The sequence below is a fragment of the Mastacembelus armatus genome, chromosome 18 (assembly GCF_900324485.2).
Source record: "Mastacembelus armatus chromosome 18, fMasArm1.2, whole genome shotgun sequence".
Classification (NCBI taxonomy): Eukaryota; Metazoa; Chordata; class Actinopteri; order Synbranchiformes; family Mastacembelidae; genus Mastacembelus; species Mastacembelus armatus.
Genome location: NC_046650.1, coordinates 9,757,762 through 9,773,682, shown reverse-complemented (window position 1 = coordinate 9,773,682; position 15,921 = coordinate 9,757,762). Strand labels below are relative to the sequence as shown.

At 37.6% G+C, this 15,921-nt stretch overlaps 4 protein-coding genes across 4 annotated transcripts; all 4 read left to right on the top strand.

Moving 5' to 3' along the window:
* Positions 1-814: 814 nt before the first annotated feature.
* LOC113123445 (GTPase IMAP family member 4-like) lies at positions 815-2,519 on the top strand. The gene is made up of 2 exons (XM_026295528.1): positions 815-948; positions 1,388-2,519. The coding sequence occupies exons 1-2, from the start codon at positions 942-944 to the stop codon at positions 2,194-2,196; spliced, it is 816 nt and encodes a 271-aa protein (XP_026151313.1). The 5' UTR covers positions 815-941; the 3' UTR covers positions 2,197-2,519.
* Positions 2,520-3,315: 796 nt separating this feature from the next.
* Positions 3,316-5,014, top strand: LOC113123402 (GTPase IMAP family member 7-like). The gene is made up of 2 exons (XM_026295432.1): positions 3,316-3,429; positions 3,808-5,014. The coding sequence occupies exons 1-2, from the start codon at positions 3,423-3,425 to the stop codon at positions 4,743-4,745; spliced, it is 945 nt and encodes a 314-aa protein (XP_026151217.1). The 5' UTR covers positions 3,316-3,422; the 3' UTR covers positions 4,746-5,014.
* Positions 5,015-5,650: 636 nt separating this feature from the next.
* Positions 5,651-10,083, top strand: LOC113123305 (uncharacterized). The gene is made up of 4 exons (XM_026295235.1): positions 5,651-5,899; positions 7,241-7,389; positions 8,053-8,122; positions 8,580-10,083. Exons 1-4 carry the CDS (start codon positions 5,728-5,730, stop codon positions 9,593-9,595), a joined length of 1,407 nt encoding a protein of 468 aa, XP_026151020.1. The 5' UTR covers positions 5,651-5,727; the 3' UTR covers positions 9,596-10,083.
* A 915-nt stretch (positions 10,084-10,998) lies between these two features.
* LOC113123301 (tripartite motif-containing protein 16-like) lies at positions 10,999-15,774 on the top strand. Its single transcript, XM_026295222.1, has 7 exons — positions 10,999-11,249; positions 11,627-12,001; positions 12,116-12,211; positions 12,482-12,715; positions 14,325-14,487; positions 14,564-14,623; positions 14,712-15,774. Exons 1-7 carry the CDS (start codon positions 11,013-11,015, stop codon positions 15,242-15,244), a joined length of 1,698 nt encoding a protein of 565 aa, XP_026151007.1. The 5' UTR covers positions 10,999-11,012; the 3' UTR covers positions 15,245-15,774.
* Positions 15,775-15,921: the final 147 nt, after the last annotated feature.

The window sequence follows — 15,921 nt, the reverse complement described above, 5'->3', positions numbered from 1 at the left end:
CAGGGCTGTTGTGTTGAGTTGTTATATTGTACAGGTGTGTCAAATGATGGGACTTTATGTGAGAAGAACAGGTTTGACAAGGATATGTTCTTGAAAGTGAAAGTGACTATTTTTGTCAAGTATGGTGACCCATACTCGAAATTCCCCTCTGCATTTAACCCACCCAAAGTGCACACACAGCAGTAAACACTCGCACGGAGCAGTGGGCAGCCGTTGCTGCAGCGCCTGGGGAGCAGTTGGGGGTTCGGTGCCTTGCACAAGGGTCTCACCTCATTGAAGATGGAGAGAGCGCTGGCTTATTATCATGTTTCTTACATCAGAGTTGTGGAATAAAGAACATGCCCAGTGCTCAGTAGATAAGAAATAATGTGCTGCTTTATGACTGAAGTGACGACAAGTCATAAGTGGCCAAATCCACCTGAGTTATATATATACACTCACTTGACAGTTTAGCTACACCTAGGTCTCTGTTATTTTGTCACCCTTTTTTATATCAGCAATGCTGTTAAATAATAGAAGCACCTCTCTCTACAATGCTACAGTTCCACAGCAGCACAAACTGCAGCCTTCAAAATAATTGAATCAACCTCATGAAGGAGGATTTATTGTTGAATTTTGACTACATGCTGTGCCAGATGTCTGTATAAGTTATATTTTTATTCAACCATTTAAAAGAATAAAACAATTGTTTGTATATTTTAGCTTCTTGGCACGTATCTTAGCTTCTTGGCACATAACAAGCTTTGTGCATATTAATACACTTATATAAAAAAAGAACGTCCATTGTGTGATATGCTCATTCCCTTCAGTTGCCACTGAGAAACAAGTCAGACAGGAAGAGAAACAGCAAGAGGCAAAGAGGAGGAAGACGAAAGAAAACACATCTTCGAGATCTGCCTAATGTTATATCCCTGTGCTGATTTATTTTTTGTTTTGGAAACATGAGTGGTAAGTCTCTTATTCTTATAAGTTCTCTGTTAATAGCATGCACACACACTCAAGCCTCTGAAGGTATATATAAATACATATACAAACAGCTTCTAATGATATTTTCTTAATAATTTCATGATTTTTGTTAACCTTTATTGGAAAGTGATATGAATTGGATAATTTAAAAATCACTAACATTCTTTTAAAATCGTCATGCCCCAGTGCAGTCCATTTTAAATGATTCACTTTAGCAACTAGGACACAAAAGCCCACTAAATGCACATATTTTAAAACTGATTTTATTGTGCAAAATCCCTGGATTTAATACAGTAAATATGTAATAAGATCTTTTATTGTAGCAGCAGCAAAAATGCAATGCAGTCCTCTATACGTAATTACTCCACCGTCCTTAGCAATTCCAGAAATAAACCAGAGTAATTAATTTTTTTTCTTACAGTGAGAACAACAAGGATTGTGGTTTTGGGAAAAACCGGAGCTGGGAAGAGCAGCCTTGGCAACACAGTATTTGGAGAGTCTGCTTTCCAGGCAAACCATTCAGGCAAATCTGGAACAATCAAATGTCAAGCAAAACAAAAACCTGTCCGTGAAAGAGAGATTATGTGGATCGACACTCCTGGGTTCTTTGACACAGACAAAAAAGAGGAAGAAATGAAGCCTGAGATACTGAGGTGCATCACAGAGTGTGCTCCTGGGCCTCATGTTTTTCTCATTTTGCTTAAAGTGGAGAAATACACAAAGCAAGAAGAGAATCTCATTAAAAAAATACTCAAGTATTTCACTGAGATAGTCTTCCAACATGCCATTGTTGTCTTTACTCATGGAGATCAACTGGATGATGGAGTGAGGATTGAAGAGTTTGTCAGTGGGAGTGAGGCTCTGAGTGATCTAGTGAAGAAGTGTGGGAACAGGCAGGAAGTTGTTGATAATAAATACTGGAAGAGCAACGAGGGGGATGAATACAGATCCAACAATGTCCATGTGGAGGAGCTACTCAAAACAATTGACAAGGTGGTGATGGAAAACAATGAAGAGTGCTTCACCAGTGAGATGCTTCAAGCAGTGGAGACAGAAATAGAGCAAGAGGAAATGCAGATTATACAGTCCTCTCCAAACATTTCAGAAGAGGAAATCAAATGTGAGGCTAAAAACACTGTCTTTAGAAACCAGTTAATCAAAGCTGCAGGCGTTACAACAGTGGTAATGTTGAGAGCTTTCCTTAGGGTAATGACACCATTGTGGCATTAAGATTATGAACAGCAATAGGAACAACAGCAGGATAAGAGCAGATACAGTAGCAAACGTAGATGCACCAAAGGGAGCAGAACCATCAACACCATCAGGTACAGCTAAGAAACATCAGGAGCCATAAGATGTTGGCAGAAACTGGTGCAGTTGACATATAGTTTATAATTTTAAAAAGTCTATTCTCCTATATTCATGTTTTCACGTTATCTGACTTATCGGTAAAGGTTCACATTAAAGTCTGGGCTTGTTATATCTAATAGAGAATGTTTAACCAATGTTTGCTGTGTTTTAGAAGTAATCGGTATGACTTTTGTAAATCCTATGTTTTATATGATATTTTTCCATCATAACCAAATACCAACAAAGGAGAAATAAATATGTTAAATATCTGTTTTTTGAATTCATGTTGAAATCTGGACCTTGTGAGGTAAATTTTGTTTTTATTATTGACATTGTCTTTGTTACAAAATGGATCATTCTTCAATAAATTATCAAATCAAATGTATTTCTAAGTGTCTTTTTATTTATTTATTTTTGCTAAACCATCATTTATCCCATCATCCAGGTGGCCTCATTTCCACAAAAACAAAAGCCTGATACAGTTTATTAGTCTATATTTCATTTCATTCGTCATTTAGCCAGCTGCAATCTGCTTTATTTGAACATCCGGTCATTGCTATGGAGACCAGTGACAAATTTAATTTCACATATTTAATAAGTGATATTTGGTTAGAAGCAAAAAATGAACTGGTTAGAAAGACAGTATCATCCTGAAATAGTACAGGTAGGTGGGATGTCATAGCTACATCATGTATATTTCAATGTGATTTTTTTAATATGATCATTGTTTAATAAATCAATCAATAAATGAAATTAAGTAATTTTAAAAACATGTACCTTTGTATTAAAATGTAAACAAATGTGTCATTTTCAACTGTGGATGTTACATATTTACAACTACATGTTTCCAGATATTTGTATGTTTGTATATTCCCAAGCTTTAGAATGTGTGCAAAAGCCTTGGTTGACTCTACAGAAATTAAGGTACTTTATTAAAACAAGGGCAGTACCTGTTAATCCTTTTGGCTCAAACCAGGAATCAAGTCAGACAGGTAGAACTAACAATGCAAAAGGCACGTCATAGTAAGAGTACAAACGAAAAGACTTGCAGTTGAGACATCTCCTGGATCCGAATACTGTTTTTCACTGACTTCTGTTTTTACAGCATGGACGGTAAGATCTAATTATTTCTACCAGCTTCTGTCAACAATTTGCAATAATACTTATCTTTTTAAAATCAAAATCAGTGTGGTGCTGTCATGTTTGTTGTAGTTACTTTTATGAACGTTATTTCATTTTAAATTTGCTATTATAAAATGATCTCAGGTAGTTGTCAATTTAAACTAAATTTAAACAAGCTTTAACCAACCAGTATTCGTGGATTATCATATTCTGTGACCAAAGTTTTTTGATGTTCAGCTCTATTACACTATATAATATTTTTTATAGCATAATAAGTGTGAGTGAGTGGGGGAAAAAAACTTTTGGACAAATTACCTACCAAGAGACAACTGTACTGCTGCACTAATACAGTCATTGTTTTCTTTATAGGGCCAAACACTAGGAGGATTGTCCTACTGGGAAAAACTGGGGCTGGGAAGAGCAGCCTGGCCAACACCATATTTGGAGAGGAACAGTTCACAGTCAACAAGGCTCTCAACTCTGAAACAAAACAATATCAGGCCAAAACCAAATCTATCAATGGAAAAATCATCACTTTGATCAGCATCCCTGGTTTTTTTGACCTAGGTAGGCCTGAGGAGGATATGAAGCCTGAGATAATGAGGTGTATCACAGAGTGCGCTCCTGGGCCTCATGCTTTTCTCATTGTTCTCAAAGTAGAGAGATTCACTGAGCAGGAGCAGGCTGTCATCACTAAAATGTGTCAGTATTTCTCTGAAGATGCTCTGAAATATGCTGTGGTTGTCTTCACTCATGGTGACCAGCTCCCTGAAGGGATGAAAATTGAGCAGTTTGTCGAAGAAAGTGAGGCTCTGAGTGATCTGGTGAAGAAGTGCGGAGGCCGGTGCCATGTCATTGATAATAAATACTGGAAGAAAACACAACAGGATGAATACAGGAGCAACCAGTTTCATGTAGCAGAACTGCTCAACACTGTAGAAAAGTTAGTGATGGAAAACAATGGAGGCTGCTACACCAACGAGATGCTCCAAGCAGTGGAGAGGGAAATACAGAGAGAGGAAGAACGCATTAGACATTCATCAGGAAACATGTCGCAGGAAGAGATCAGACAGCAGGCCAAAATCAACGTCTTTAACAAGCAAAGGGATAAGATGTCACTAACATGGATTCAAGGTGTTGCGGGCCTGGCACTTGTAGCAGTATTTGCAGCTGTCTTAGCTATGATGATGAAAGTAAACTCTAAGCCAGAGCTGACAGAAGCAGCACAAGTATTTGAAGAGTTTACAGATGTGGTAGCAGAACAAATACATCCACCTGTGTCTCAACCACCATTACAGACCATTTGAAACTGTCATGAACAGACTTAATGGTCTGTATGAAAGAGCATGCAATCCTTGGAACCCGTTTGAATAAAAAACAAACAGCAAATGTGCTAAAAGATGTTCACAGTGACATATAAATTGTTTCAATAATGTATAATATGTCATTTCTGCTTTCAAATCATTTTATTAACAGGGAGATATAAAACTGATAACATGTTATGAAACTGATTTGTTTTAGGTCATATTTTCTGTACATCTGAAGGATCTTTCTAAAGTTAGAAAGCCCTGAGAGTCCTCCAGCTTAATCCTCTTTAGGTACTGATATTCTGTTTTTGGATATTTTCTGTATATATTTGTATCTTGGTTATCAATGTATTATGAAACAATAAAAGAGCTTATTGGTCCAACATCATTTCAGTTGCTTTACATTTTTTAATCTTCACAAACACTTTTAAAGAGAAGGGCTGACAATCCCATATATTTTATTGTCAATCAGCCAAAAAGCTCAAAACAATTTTTTGCTTTGTGACTAAAATAAACTTAGATAATTGTCCACATTTACAGGAAAGGAGTTGCCACACTCACAGATCTTATTGTTTCCAGTCTGTTTACTTGTACTATTGTTTCTCTGTTGCTAAGTGTGAATGTTGCCAGCAAAAAGGAATTAAAGAATTAATTAAAATTAATTTGTTTATCACAGAGACAAAACACTCCCTAGAAAGGTATGAAGAGGTTCAGCTTCCATTGTTCAATTTTAATTCAAAAGGCACTGTGGGTAGGGCACCTGAAATATCCACTTCTGAAATCCGTTACACCAACTGTACCGTAATTACAAGAAATGATGCGCAACAGTGGCCACTCAGCTGCAGGTTTTACGGTTTCTGTCTTTGCGGCTCATCTGGCCACATTCTCCTGCAAACACAGTCAGACTCTTCCTGATCCTGATCAGATGTTTCCACTCTTCAAAGCCAGTGTTTAGCTTTATTCGCCTTTTCGCAGGAGGTCGATGGATGATATTCACCAACATCCTGTTTTCTTTGAGAGTCACCGGCTGAACAAAAAGCAGAGGAGGGTGATAGAAAATTATTTTCGTATTCGTCGCAAATCAGGTGGAGGTGAATGTGTCCTGAGGAGCGTAAAAGACAATGTCTACTGTATACTTTTCAAGGATCAACAAGGTAGGTGACAAAACACTGTCCATAAATGACCAGTTCATGTTTGAAATTGATTTATATTGTAAATTGTCGGGTAATGTTGGTTGAGACGCTTTTGTCAATATAAACTATTATATTTAGGTGTTTAGATCAAATGTCTATGGGGCCTCTCATTAAACAGCTGTAAGGTTTTTGGGTTAACTATTACAGTAGTCTATATTATAGTAACCGTAGTAATATAAATATAGGCTACTATTTAAGTATAGTATACTTTTTTAATATACCATTATGGGTTGTTATCTGGAAACAGATTTTTTTTTGATTGTTTTTTGAGAAAGTGAAACTAGCAGAGACAGTGCTGCCAGTGTTGTCACTTTCAGGTGCTGAGTTTCTTCAACAGGGTGTTGGCCAGAAATTATACTCTAGCATGTATCAAAAGATTACTGCAATAGTTATATATAATATTGTTTTTTTTCAAATATTATTTAATTTTACTTTTCAACACAGATGAAAAATGACCTGTATGGAATGTTAATAGGAATCTTGAATTTGTTTATGAATTTTTAGGTGAAGACTTTATTGTGGACAACTCCTCTCAATGTCCCAGGTTCACCTTTTTAAATAATAAATAAAATCTTTTCCACCCAGTATCATATGCATCGTTCTTTAAATCTTTCTATAGTTTAAAAAGAAATCTGATAATAGCATAGTTACATTCTGACCTATTGTTTTATAGCTAACTAGCTGATGATCTGTTGTCATACAGCTAGGCTGTTGAGGTATTGTTTTGTTTACCATAAGAGGAGAAGAATTTGTGGCATTTCTTGGTTTAACCCTCCCAAGTGTAGATTAAAGCTCGCTCTTGTCCTTAATCTATATCTGAATCCTCTGTTTAAAGTCACAATACTTGTATGCAGCTATCACAAAGAGACCTACTGTGGTAATTTGTATAGTGTTGGAAAACAATGCAAGTTGACACTCAGTTTAGAGAGTTGTTGATCACAGTATTGGTCTAATGTTGTTTTTGGGAATTGATTTAAAATTCACTACAGGGTGCAGTAAAAGATCTTCTTGGCTGGGTTTTACACCAGCCATTCTCAACCTGACTTCCACTTTTGAAAACCAAAGTATCAAAGTAGCGTTGTTACAGGCCACAACTTAAATCCATCCACATTCAGCGGGTTGGCTGGTGAATTTCATTAAAAATATAAGCCTAACGTAGGGCTACTGTGGTCCAAAATTAGTTTTTGACCTTTATTTTCCAATAATATATGGTAGGAATAAAGGAAGAGAAAATCTGATTTGTGTAAAAAGAACAGTGATTCACATATGTACAATAATAAATGTCACTTTTTTCTGTCCTAGATCAACAAAGAGTCCTGCAGAAATCCAAGCATGTTGTGGAGTTTGCAGATGGTCCCCTGGTGATCACTGTCCAAGGCAGCCTAGAGCCTCACACCTCCTCGACCATCACCACCTCCACTCCAGACCAGGATTTCACAGCCTCAGCCCAGGTTAATACAACATTACTGTCATGCAGTCAAGGTTGTATTTTCCAACTTATGCAGTTTCCCTTTTTACAGTGTCTAGTTTGATGTAGTAGCTCAATGCCAATCAAAACATACATATTACATATACACTTTATAAATATGCTTTTAGAAATAAAACACATAAAAAAATGGTTGTTTCTGTTATTTTTTGAATGTCTCCTTTTAACACAGAGCCCAGAGACTATTCCTACATCCTTCAGAATGAGTAATCTATCTCTATGTATATTTTAAAAACTGAGTATTCACCCTCACCTTGTCTCTTACTGGTGGAGTTTAGCATTTGAACAGAACTGAGCTAGAAAAACACCACTGATGGTCCTCATTGGTCTTAGAAAGGACCAACCTAATGCCAGAGTTTCTGGAGAGGTAATGGGAATGTACAGTGTCAGATACACTGTCTATTCTCAGGGAAACACTATTCTGTAGCACGAAATGTAGTAGCATTTGTCCCATTGGTTTAAAGAAAAAGCTGCAGACTTTAATGTGAATCTCACCACTAATTATTTTGTAAGTAATAGCCAGTATAATAGTTTGTATTTTTAAAACTGTTGAACATGAAACACCTGATTTCTGCAATACATATGTTTCTGTATTCATATTAGGTTCAATGCTTCCTTGTATCTATAGGTCGTCAAATTTGTCCAGGACGATCTGCAACACAAAGGGTTTACAAAAGATGTTTGCCAGACAGACCAAGGTGGGTGTAGATATTAAATCACAATTTTTTCAATTTTGCACTTCCAATTTTTTGATGGAATATCTGATATATATTTGGTCTGAATTGAACATAATGAAGTATGAATTTGGTAAGTTTATTCTGTCAGTATTAGAAAATGTCTAGTTCATTTTCATTTCTTCATTTCATAATTTATTTCATTCATTTAATATGCAATACAATACAAATGAACAATAGAAAACAAAATGTTATGAACAGAAGGAGCAGAAAGTACAGACTTATATCTGCCCCTTATTTACAGAAAACAGTAACTGCTCAACACCGTTCATAGTTCTGTATATTTTTTAAACAATTATTAGTGTTTGTGTTGTTTTCAACCAATTTAGCCAACTATAAAGAAACATGGGTGGAAATGTGAAGACATTACTCCTTAAAAAGAAAGTAAACACTGGACTGTATTTAACATATTCTCTTCTAGCATCACTTACAAAGAGGATCGTCCTGCTGGGAAAAACTGGTGCTGGGAAAAGCAGCCTGGTTAACACCATATTTGGAGAGGAGTTGTTCAAGACAAACCATTCTCCCAACTCTGGAACAAGAACATGTGAAGCAGAAACCAGATCTGTCAATGGACGAAGCATCACTTTGATTGACACTCCTGGTTTTTTTGACACAAGGAGGAATGAGGAAGAATTGAAGCCTGAGATAGTGAGGTGTATCACAGAGTGCGCTCCTGGGCCTCATGCTTTTCTCATTGTGCTCAAAGTGGAGAAGTTCACAGAGCAGGAGCAGGCTGTCATCACTAAAATATGTCAGTATTTCTCTGAAGATGCTCTGAAATATGCTGTGGTTGTCTTCACTCATGGTGACCAGCTCCCTAAAAGGATCAACATTGAGGAGTTTGTCAGTCGGAATGAGAAACTGAGTGATCTGGTGAAGAAGTGTGGAGGCCGATGCCTTGTCACTGATAATAAATACTGGAAGAACAAAGAGTACAACTACATGAGCAATCAGGTTCAGGTGTCAGAGCTACTGAAAACAGTTGACAAGATAATTAACGCAAACAATGAAAACTACTACACTAATGAGATGCTACAAGCAGTAAAAAGAGAAATACAGATGGAAGAAGAGACCATCAGACAGTCATCACCAAATATGTCACGGGAGAAGATAAGAAACAAAGCTACAAAAAGTGTGTTTGAAAGGTTATTGATCAGATTTACAGGTGTTACAACAGGTCTGGTGTTAGGAGCTTTGCTGGGTGTGGCAGGAATGTTCTCATCAGTTTTTAACAAGTCACCAGTTCAGATTCAGAGTAGTTCAGATTTTGCAGCACTTGCGTTAACACATGGAATAAAAGAAAGAGTTTTGTTTGCTGCTGAAAGAGGAGGAGTAAAGGGTAGTAAGATAGGGTATAGTGCAGCTGAAGTAGCAGAAAATCCAATGGATGCTGTTCAACTAACAGCTGATGCTGTCTGGAACCAGTTTGAATAAAGCACAGGCAAAACAGAGAAAAGAAGAAAGAGGCTGATTTTTTTTTAATGTAAAACATACAACTCATGTTTGAAACAACAAGAGAACAATGGGCTTCTTATTTTAGACCTTGGTAAGGTTTAGTGATCACAGTGTAATAGCTGTTAATATCAATAGTATAGGGAAAAAATGTATATTTGTTTGAGATGTGATTGATGATCACATGTTATTTCTATATCAAAGTGAAATGCTACTAGTTGGGCTCATGAATGAAATTATCTATATTCATCAATTTATTTGACACTTTCTGTGATTGTGAAATGCTGAATGTTTTTGTTGGATTTTTGTTAGTTTAACAAGTAGCCATTTACAGCTGAGTACTGTACTGTGCTACTGTACTGTACTGTACTCTCACTTGTACTGTGACACTTATAATCAATTAGCAAACTTTTTTTTAGTCTGAGAAAAAAATTTATCTTAGAAAGCTAATATATATATATATATATATATATATATATTCTATAGTGTAATGGCTTTTGTATATTTTTATTAAGTTGTGTGCTTTGTAGTGTTTTCCCATCTTTGTTTCATTGTGCGTTATTTTAAAATTACTAAAAACAAGATGTTTTATTCAGAAAATATACGATTTCCAAAGCCTAAAACATTTTCATACTCTGAGAAAACATGGCAAACTAACATCCATGCCCACTGTTGCTGTTAATAAACACAGTCAAATAATATTCTTTGCCAGCGTCTCCTCCTCCTCTCTCAGGTCGTCTGAATGTCGACTGTCGCTCCAAACTTTGTCTCAGCTACCGACTTGATTACCTGCACTTTAAAGTCTGCAGTACAGCTCTTTGTTTTGGGGCACTTTACTTGAGTATTTCCATTTTCTGCTACTTCATTCTTCACCTTTTCAGAAGAAACTATTGTACTTTTACTTTGCAACTTTTATTTTTTAACTACAGTTACTAGTTACTTTTCAGATTCAGAAATATTAAACTAAATAAAGTATAATCATAAAACTACTGACGTTCAGGAGGAAATTCACAAGGTGACCAGCAGTATGTAAAACAACTTGACTTATAATCTTATACCTTAGTTAACATTAGCTCCACCTTCACCAGCTGCAACATTAAAGTGATGAACACAATAATGCATCAATAAATATCATCCAATAATCTAAAATACATTAGTGAGAGGATGGCCATTGATTACTTTTACCTCGTTTACTTCAATTACATTTGGCTGCTAATACTTTTATGGTATGTTTGGAGACAATTTGTGTATAAAGAAAAGACAAGCAATAAAATATTGATCCAGTAGGTGGCACCATGCGCTATTTTATAAGTAAACTACAACAGATGCGCTCTGATTGTTGGAGGTGTGCAGCTGTGCAAGCTCCGCCTCGGGTGCGCACATGTGAAGTTCAACAAAAATGGCTGAGGGGACGCAGGAGCGTGGCGCCGATTTGGACCAGAATCATTTCTGCTGTTCAGTATGTCTGGAGCTGCTGAAAGAGCCAGTCACCATCCAGTGTGGACACAGTTACTGCAAAAGCTGCATTGAGAGTTGCTGGGACCAGCAGGAGCAGAAAGGGACGTACAGCTGCCCTCAGTGCAGGGAGACCTTCAGTCCCAGGCCTGTGGTGCACAGGAACAACCTGCTGGCTGAGGTGAGGAAGTTTCTATCTGGAGACAATGTTGTAACTATATTCAGATCTTTGTTTTACTATTTACTATATACTATATATTACTATACACAGTTGTGGTTTTGGAATAATTAGGTTACACCATGTGGTCCTTTTTTTTTTCATTATTGTGTTCCAGACCTGTAAGAGAATTTATTTTGTTTTTACTAATCTGCTTCCTAACTTTATTTATTTTTATCAAATAATCTGATTTTGTGTTTGTTTTTGAGATGCTACAGTTTTGTTGAGGAATCATGGGATCTATCTCTCTCTGTCTGTCCATCTCCACACACAGAATATCCAGTGTAGATGATTTTGAGGACTTGATAAATGCACAGTCTTCTTTTTTTTATCATCCCAAGGTTGTGGAGGTGTTAAAGAGGGCAAGCAGTCACCAGACTTCTCCCTCTGCTCCTCTGGCCTGTGCCGGTCCAGCCGATGTTGCCTGTGATTTCTGCTGCGGCTCTAGCCGGAACAAAGCCACTGTGTCTTGCCTCACGTGCCTGGCATCTTACTGTCCAGCTCACCTCGAGCCTCACTACAGTTTTCTTGTGCTAAAGACCCACCAGCTGGTCTCAGCTACAGTCCCGCTGCAAGAAAAGATGTGTTCGAAACACAACAAGCTGATGGAAGTCTACTGTCAGACAGACAAGATGTGTATCTGCTATTTGTGCACTATAGATGAGCACAGGCGCCACTGCTCCCTGTCAGCTGCAGCAGAGAGGGCAAAGGAGCAGGTAGGAACAAAAACGCAACAGCACTAGTTAACAGGAAGCTAGATTTCACATTTTTTATAAGATCGGATATGATTGCAAAATAATCATTTACTTACTTTTTACTAATCATTTTAGAAACAACTGATTGTGACACAAAATACAGTCATGGAGAGACTCCAAGCGAGGGAAGAGGAGCTGGATGAGCTGACTGAAGCTCTGACGGATTTCAAGGTGTGGAATCAGTATGTGCCAGGCTCTGTCACAGTAGTCACCACTACAGATGTATGGTTTTACTTTGTGATTCTCTTTATGAGAAGCTTGTATTTAAAGAAAAGGGGGGTTCATCACAACTGCATGTAGTCCGGATGTTGGTGCTGCCTTATGACTGACTGTTTACCAGGATGCAGAAATAGCTCTATGCAGCAGATCCACCCAAACAGCAGATATTGTAAACAAAACGTTTTTAAAACTTTTTTTTGTTTGTTTTTTAAATATGAACAGTGTTGTAGCCAGACTGCAGTGGCGTCCTGTGATGAGATCTTTGATGGACTGATCTCCTTCATAAAGGCAAAACGCACTTTGGCAACCAAGTTGATTGAAGGTCAGGAGAAAACGGCAGTGGCTCAGGCTGAAGCGCTGCAGCTGCAGCTGGAGGAGGAGATCTCTAAGCTGCAGAGGAGACACACTGACCTGCAACAACTTTCTCATACAGATGACCACATCCATTTCATTAAGGTACAATACACTTTTCAGTGTGATGTGGAGCACCTTAATCTTTCTGCTCTTAGTGTTTCTGTTACTCTGTATAATCTTTATATCAGTCAACACATTCACAGTAACTGTAGAAGTTTATGACGTGCCAATTTCAGCTCAGTTAGTTTTAAAGCTAAATGAAGTGTGACACCTGCTGGCCAAAGCTTGACAGCAGCACCAGATGGCGACCGTATTAGATTAGATTAGATTAGATTAGATTCAACTTTATTGTCATTTAGCAGAGTACAGGTACAGAGCAAATGAAATGCAGTAGATATCCAACCAGAAGTGCAAAGAAGCATTAAGTACTAAGTGCAGGTAGAGTATGGTTGTGTAGACAGTAGAGATGAATAATGTACAGTGTATAGATAAATAAATACAGGTTTACCATATAACTAATATAACTAATATATATGTACAATATATTGCCCGGGTATATGGGCAGGCTATGGAATATTAAAAAAAAAAAAAATATATATATATATATATATATATATATAATGTATAGTATGGGGTGTTAGCAGTGCAAGTCCTGGGTGAAACAGTGTAGGAGTAATGTAAACTGATAAACAGTGCAATACAGTCAATGTAAACATGTAACAGTGCAAATAGTAAAATGTAAACAGGTTACTAGAAATAGCTTAAAGTGCAAATGCTAGACAGGAGGTGAAGTTTTGTTCAGCAGTGCTACAGCCTCTGGAAAGAAGCTGTACCTGAGCCTGCTGGTGCGGGAACGCAGGCTCCTGTATCGCCTGCCAGATGGGAGTAGGCTGAAAAGACCATGATTTGGGTGGGTGGCGTCCTTGACAATGGACTTGGCTTTGTTTGTACAGCGTTTATGATATGTGTCGTGGATGGAGGGGAGTTGGGAGCCAATAATCCTTTGAGCAGATTTCACTACTCTTTGCAGTGCCTTGCGATCAGCAGCGTTGCAGTTGCCGTGCCAAACAGAGATGCAGTTAGTGAGTATGCTCTCAGTGGTACAATGGTATTAGAGCATACAAATTGTTTTTTCACTGCAACCTGTAACTATCTGGTGATCTGTTACTGATGGGACCAAAATGAAAAAATGCAAATTGCATCTTTACATTGTTTTTTTTAATCGACATAATTTCAACACATTGTGTGTGTTTTTACATCCAGCAAGTCAGTTGTAGATGAAACATTTAGGTCTGTCAGTGTTAGCACATTAATACTAGTGCATTCATTTTTACATTGAACCCTAATGCTGTGATTGCATTAATTTTAACTACTGTATATACTGTAGGTGGCTTAATCTGCCGCAGTGCATCATAATCTAAATATCTGTTTGTAGTGTCATTCTGGTCCAGATTTATTCAAAAGACAGCTCTTCATGAACTGAGGACAAAAAACTCTTTTCAGTTTTATAATCAGTTTATAAAAAAAATCCTAATTCAAATTACCAAAGTATACTGTACAGGTAGGCTATGAAAATTTGTAGTTTGAAAAGTAACAAGTAACTACAGCTGTCAAGACAAATGCAGTAAAAACCCCAATATTTGCCACTTAAATGTAGTGAAGTATGAAGTTGTATAATATGGAAATGCTCTTTCTTCTGGTCTCTGTCCAGACTTTCCAGTCTCTCTCCACCTCCTGTGAATCTCCAGACTTGCCGCCTGTTGCTGTTCTTCGTCCTCAACAGTCGATGAAAACTGTGATTGGCTGCGTCTCTGAGCTGAGAGACAACATAGAGAGTCTTGTGGGTAAAACATGGCCAAGGATCGCTGCCGAAGGTACCTGAGAGATATAAGAAAAGCATATAGTGGTCAGGTCCAAAGGTATTTATTAGTTTTTCTTTTTCTTTGTTAGTGTCTACTATCAACGTTGTTCTGCCACCTGTGCCGAAGACCAGAGAAGAGTTTTTACGCCGTGAGTAACACCTTTAAGCACAGTGCCACAATGTACCAGTACAATTATTTATACTGATTATGTTTTTCCTGCTTTGCTCTCCTGTTAGATTGCTATCCTCTAACACTGGATGAGAACACAGTCAACATATATTTGTCCCTTTCAGAAGAATACCGGCGGGTGACAAGAGGGGATTATAAGAATTATTACTGTGCTCACGGAGACAGATTTACCACCAATATCAAGCAGGTGCTGTGCAGACAGGGTTTGTCAGGGCGGTGTTACTGGGAGGTCAGTGCAAGTGGTCCAGGCTGGTCAGTGGCGGTGTCGTACAAAGGCATCAGCAGAACATCGTATGAATCAGAATTTGGAAAGAACAACCTGTCATGGAGTTTAGAGTGCTCCTCAAGTGGCTGTACTTTCCAACACAAATCTCAAAGCAAGGCAGTGTCAGAGGTTAAGCCCTCCAGGGTCGGTGTATACCTGGATTATGAAGCAGGCACGCTGTCGTTTTATAGCATCTCTGACACCATGACCCTGCTCCACAGGGAGCACACCACCTTCACTGAGTCTCTTTACCCTGGCATTGGGTTGAAGGACACACGCAGTGGCTGTTACGCAGAAATAATGAAGATATGGTGATAAACTTAATGGTAAGGTTTTTGCATAGGAGAATGCCTGAATTCTGCTCTACCCAATTTTTTTTTTTTTTTTTTTTTTTTTTTTTTTTTTGTTGGTGCTGCTTACTCAAACATTTTCCCTGTTTTCATTTGTTGAAGAGTTTTTGTATCAGTTGTCTCCGGTTCATTTCACATGAACAAATGCAGCAAAATTTCTACTGTTACTCCACTTTGTTTCATCATGTCAGCGGTTGTGTCTGATTTATTGCACATAATTTGGGATGCTTGTTAAACGCCATGCTGTCATTTGTTATATTTGGATTGCCAGTGTGTTGGAATATCTGTATTTGCATAGACTGCTGCAAAAAGTCAGGAAGCATTTTGTTCAAAATTGTTTATTTACATTATTGAGCACATTGGAGCATATCTCTGCAGAGGAGTATATTATGGATATTTTTTTTAAAGAGAGAAATTTAAAAAATAAAGGTATGTTTGGCCCAGTTTATTACTGTATATATTTTGCCCTTTAGTGTTTTCAGTAATGTGATAATAGTCGGGTCAGGAAATACTTGTCATTGTCTGTTGTTGTGCAGTGTTTTATGTACAGTAGGCTACATGTGCTGAATATAATACTGCACAAACACTTAACCAGTATCTGAAAGTTGAAATGGTACTTTGTCCAAAAACATGTATGTCAGG

Excerpts from the sequence above, each read along its gene's own strand:
- LOC113123305 (XM_026295235.1), top strand. The coding sequence starts at position 5,728 with ATGGATGATATTCACCAACATCCTGTTTTCTTTGAGAGTCACCGGCTG. Across the intron at positions 5,900-7,240 it reads ACTTTTCAAGGATCAACAAG|ATCAACAAAGAGTCCTGCAG; the intron begins GTAGGTGACAAA and ends TTTCTGTCCTAG. Across the intron at positions 7,390-8,052 it reads ATTTCACAGCCTCAGCCCAG|GTCGTCAAATTTGTCCAGGA; the intron begins GTTAATACAACA and ends TTGTATCTATAG.
- LOC113123301 (XM_026295222.1), top strand. The coding sequence starts at position 11,013 with ATGGCTGAGGGGACGCAGGAGCGTGGCGCCGATTTGGACCAGAATCAT. Across the intron at positions 12,212-12,481 it reads AAGCTCTGACGGATTTCAAG|TGTTGTAGCCAGACTGCAGT; the intron begins GTGTGGAATCAG and ends AAATATGAACAG. Across the intron at positions 14,488-14,563 it reads GCCAAGGATCGCTGCCGAAG|TGTCTACTATCAACGTTGTT; the intron begins GTACCTGAGAGA and ends TTTCTTTGTTAG.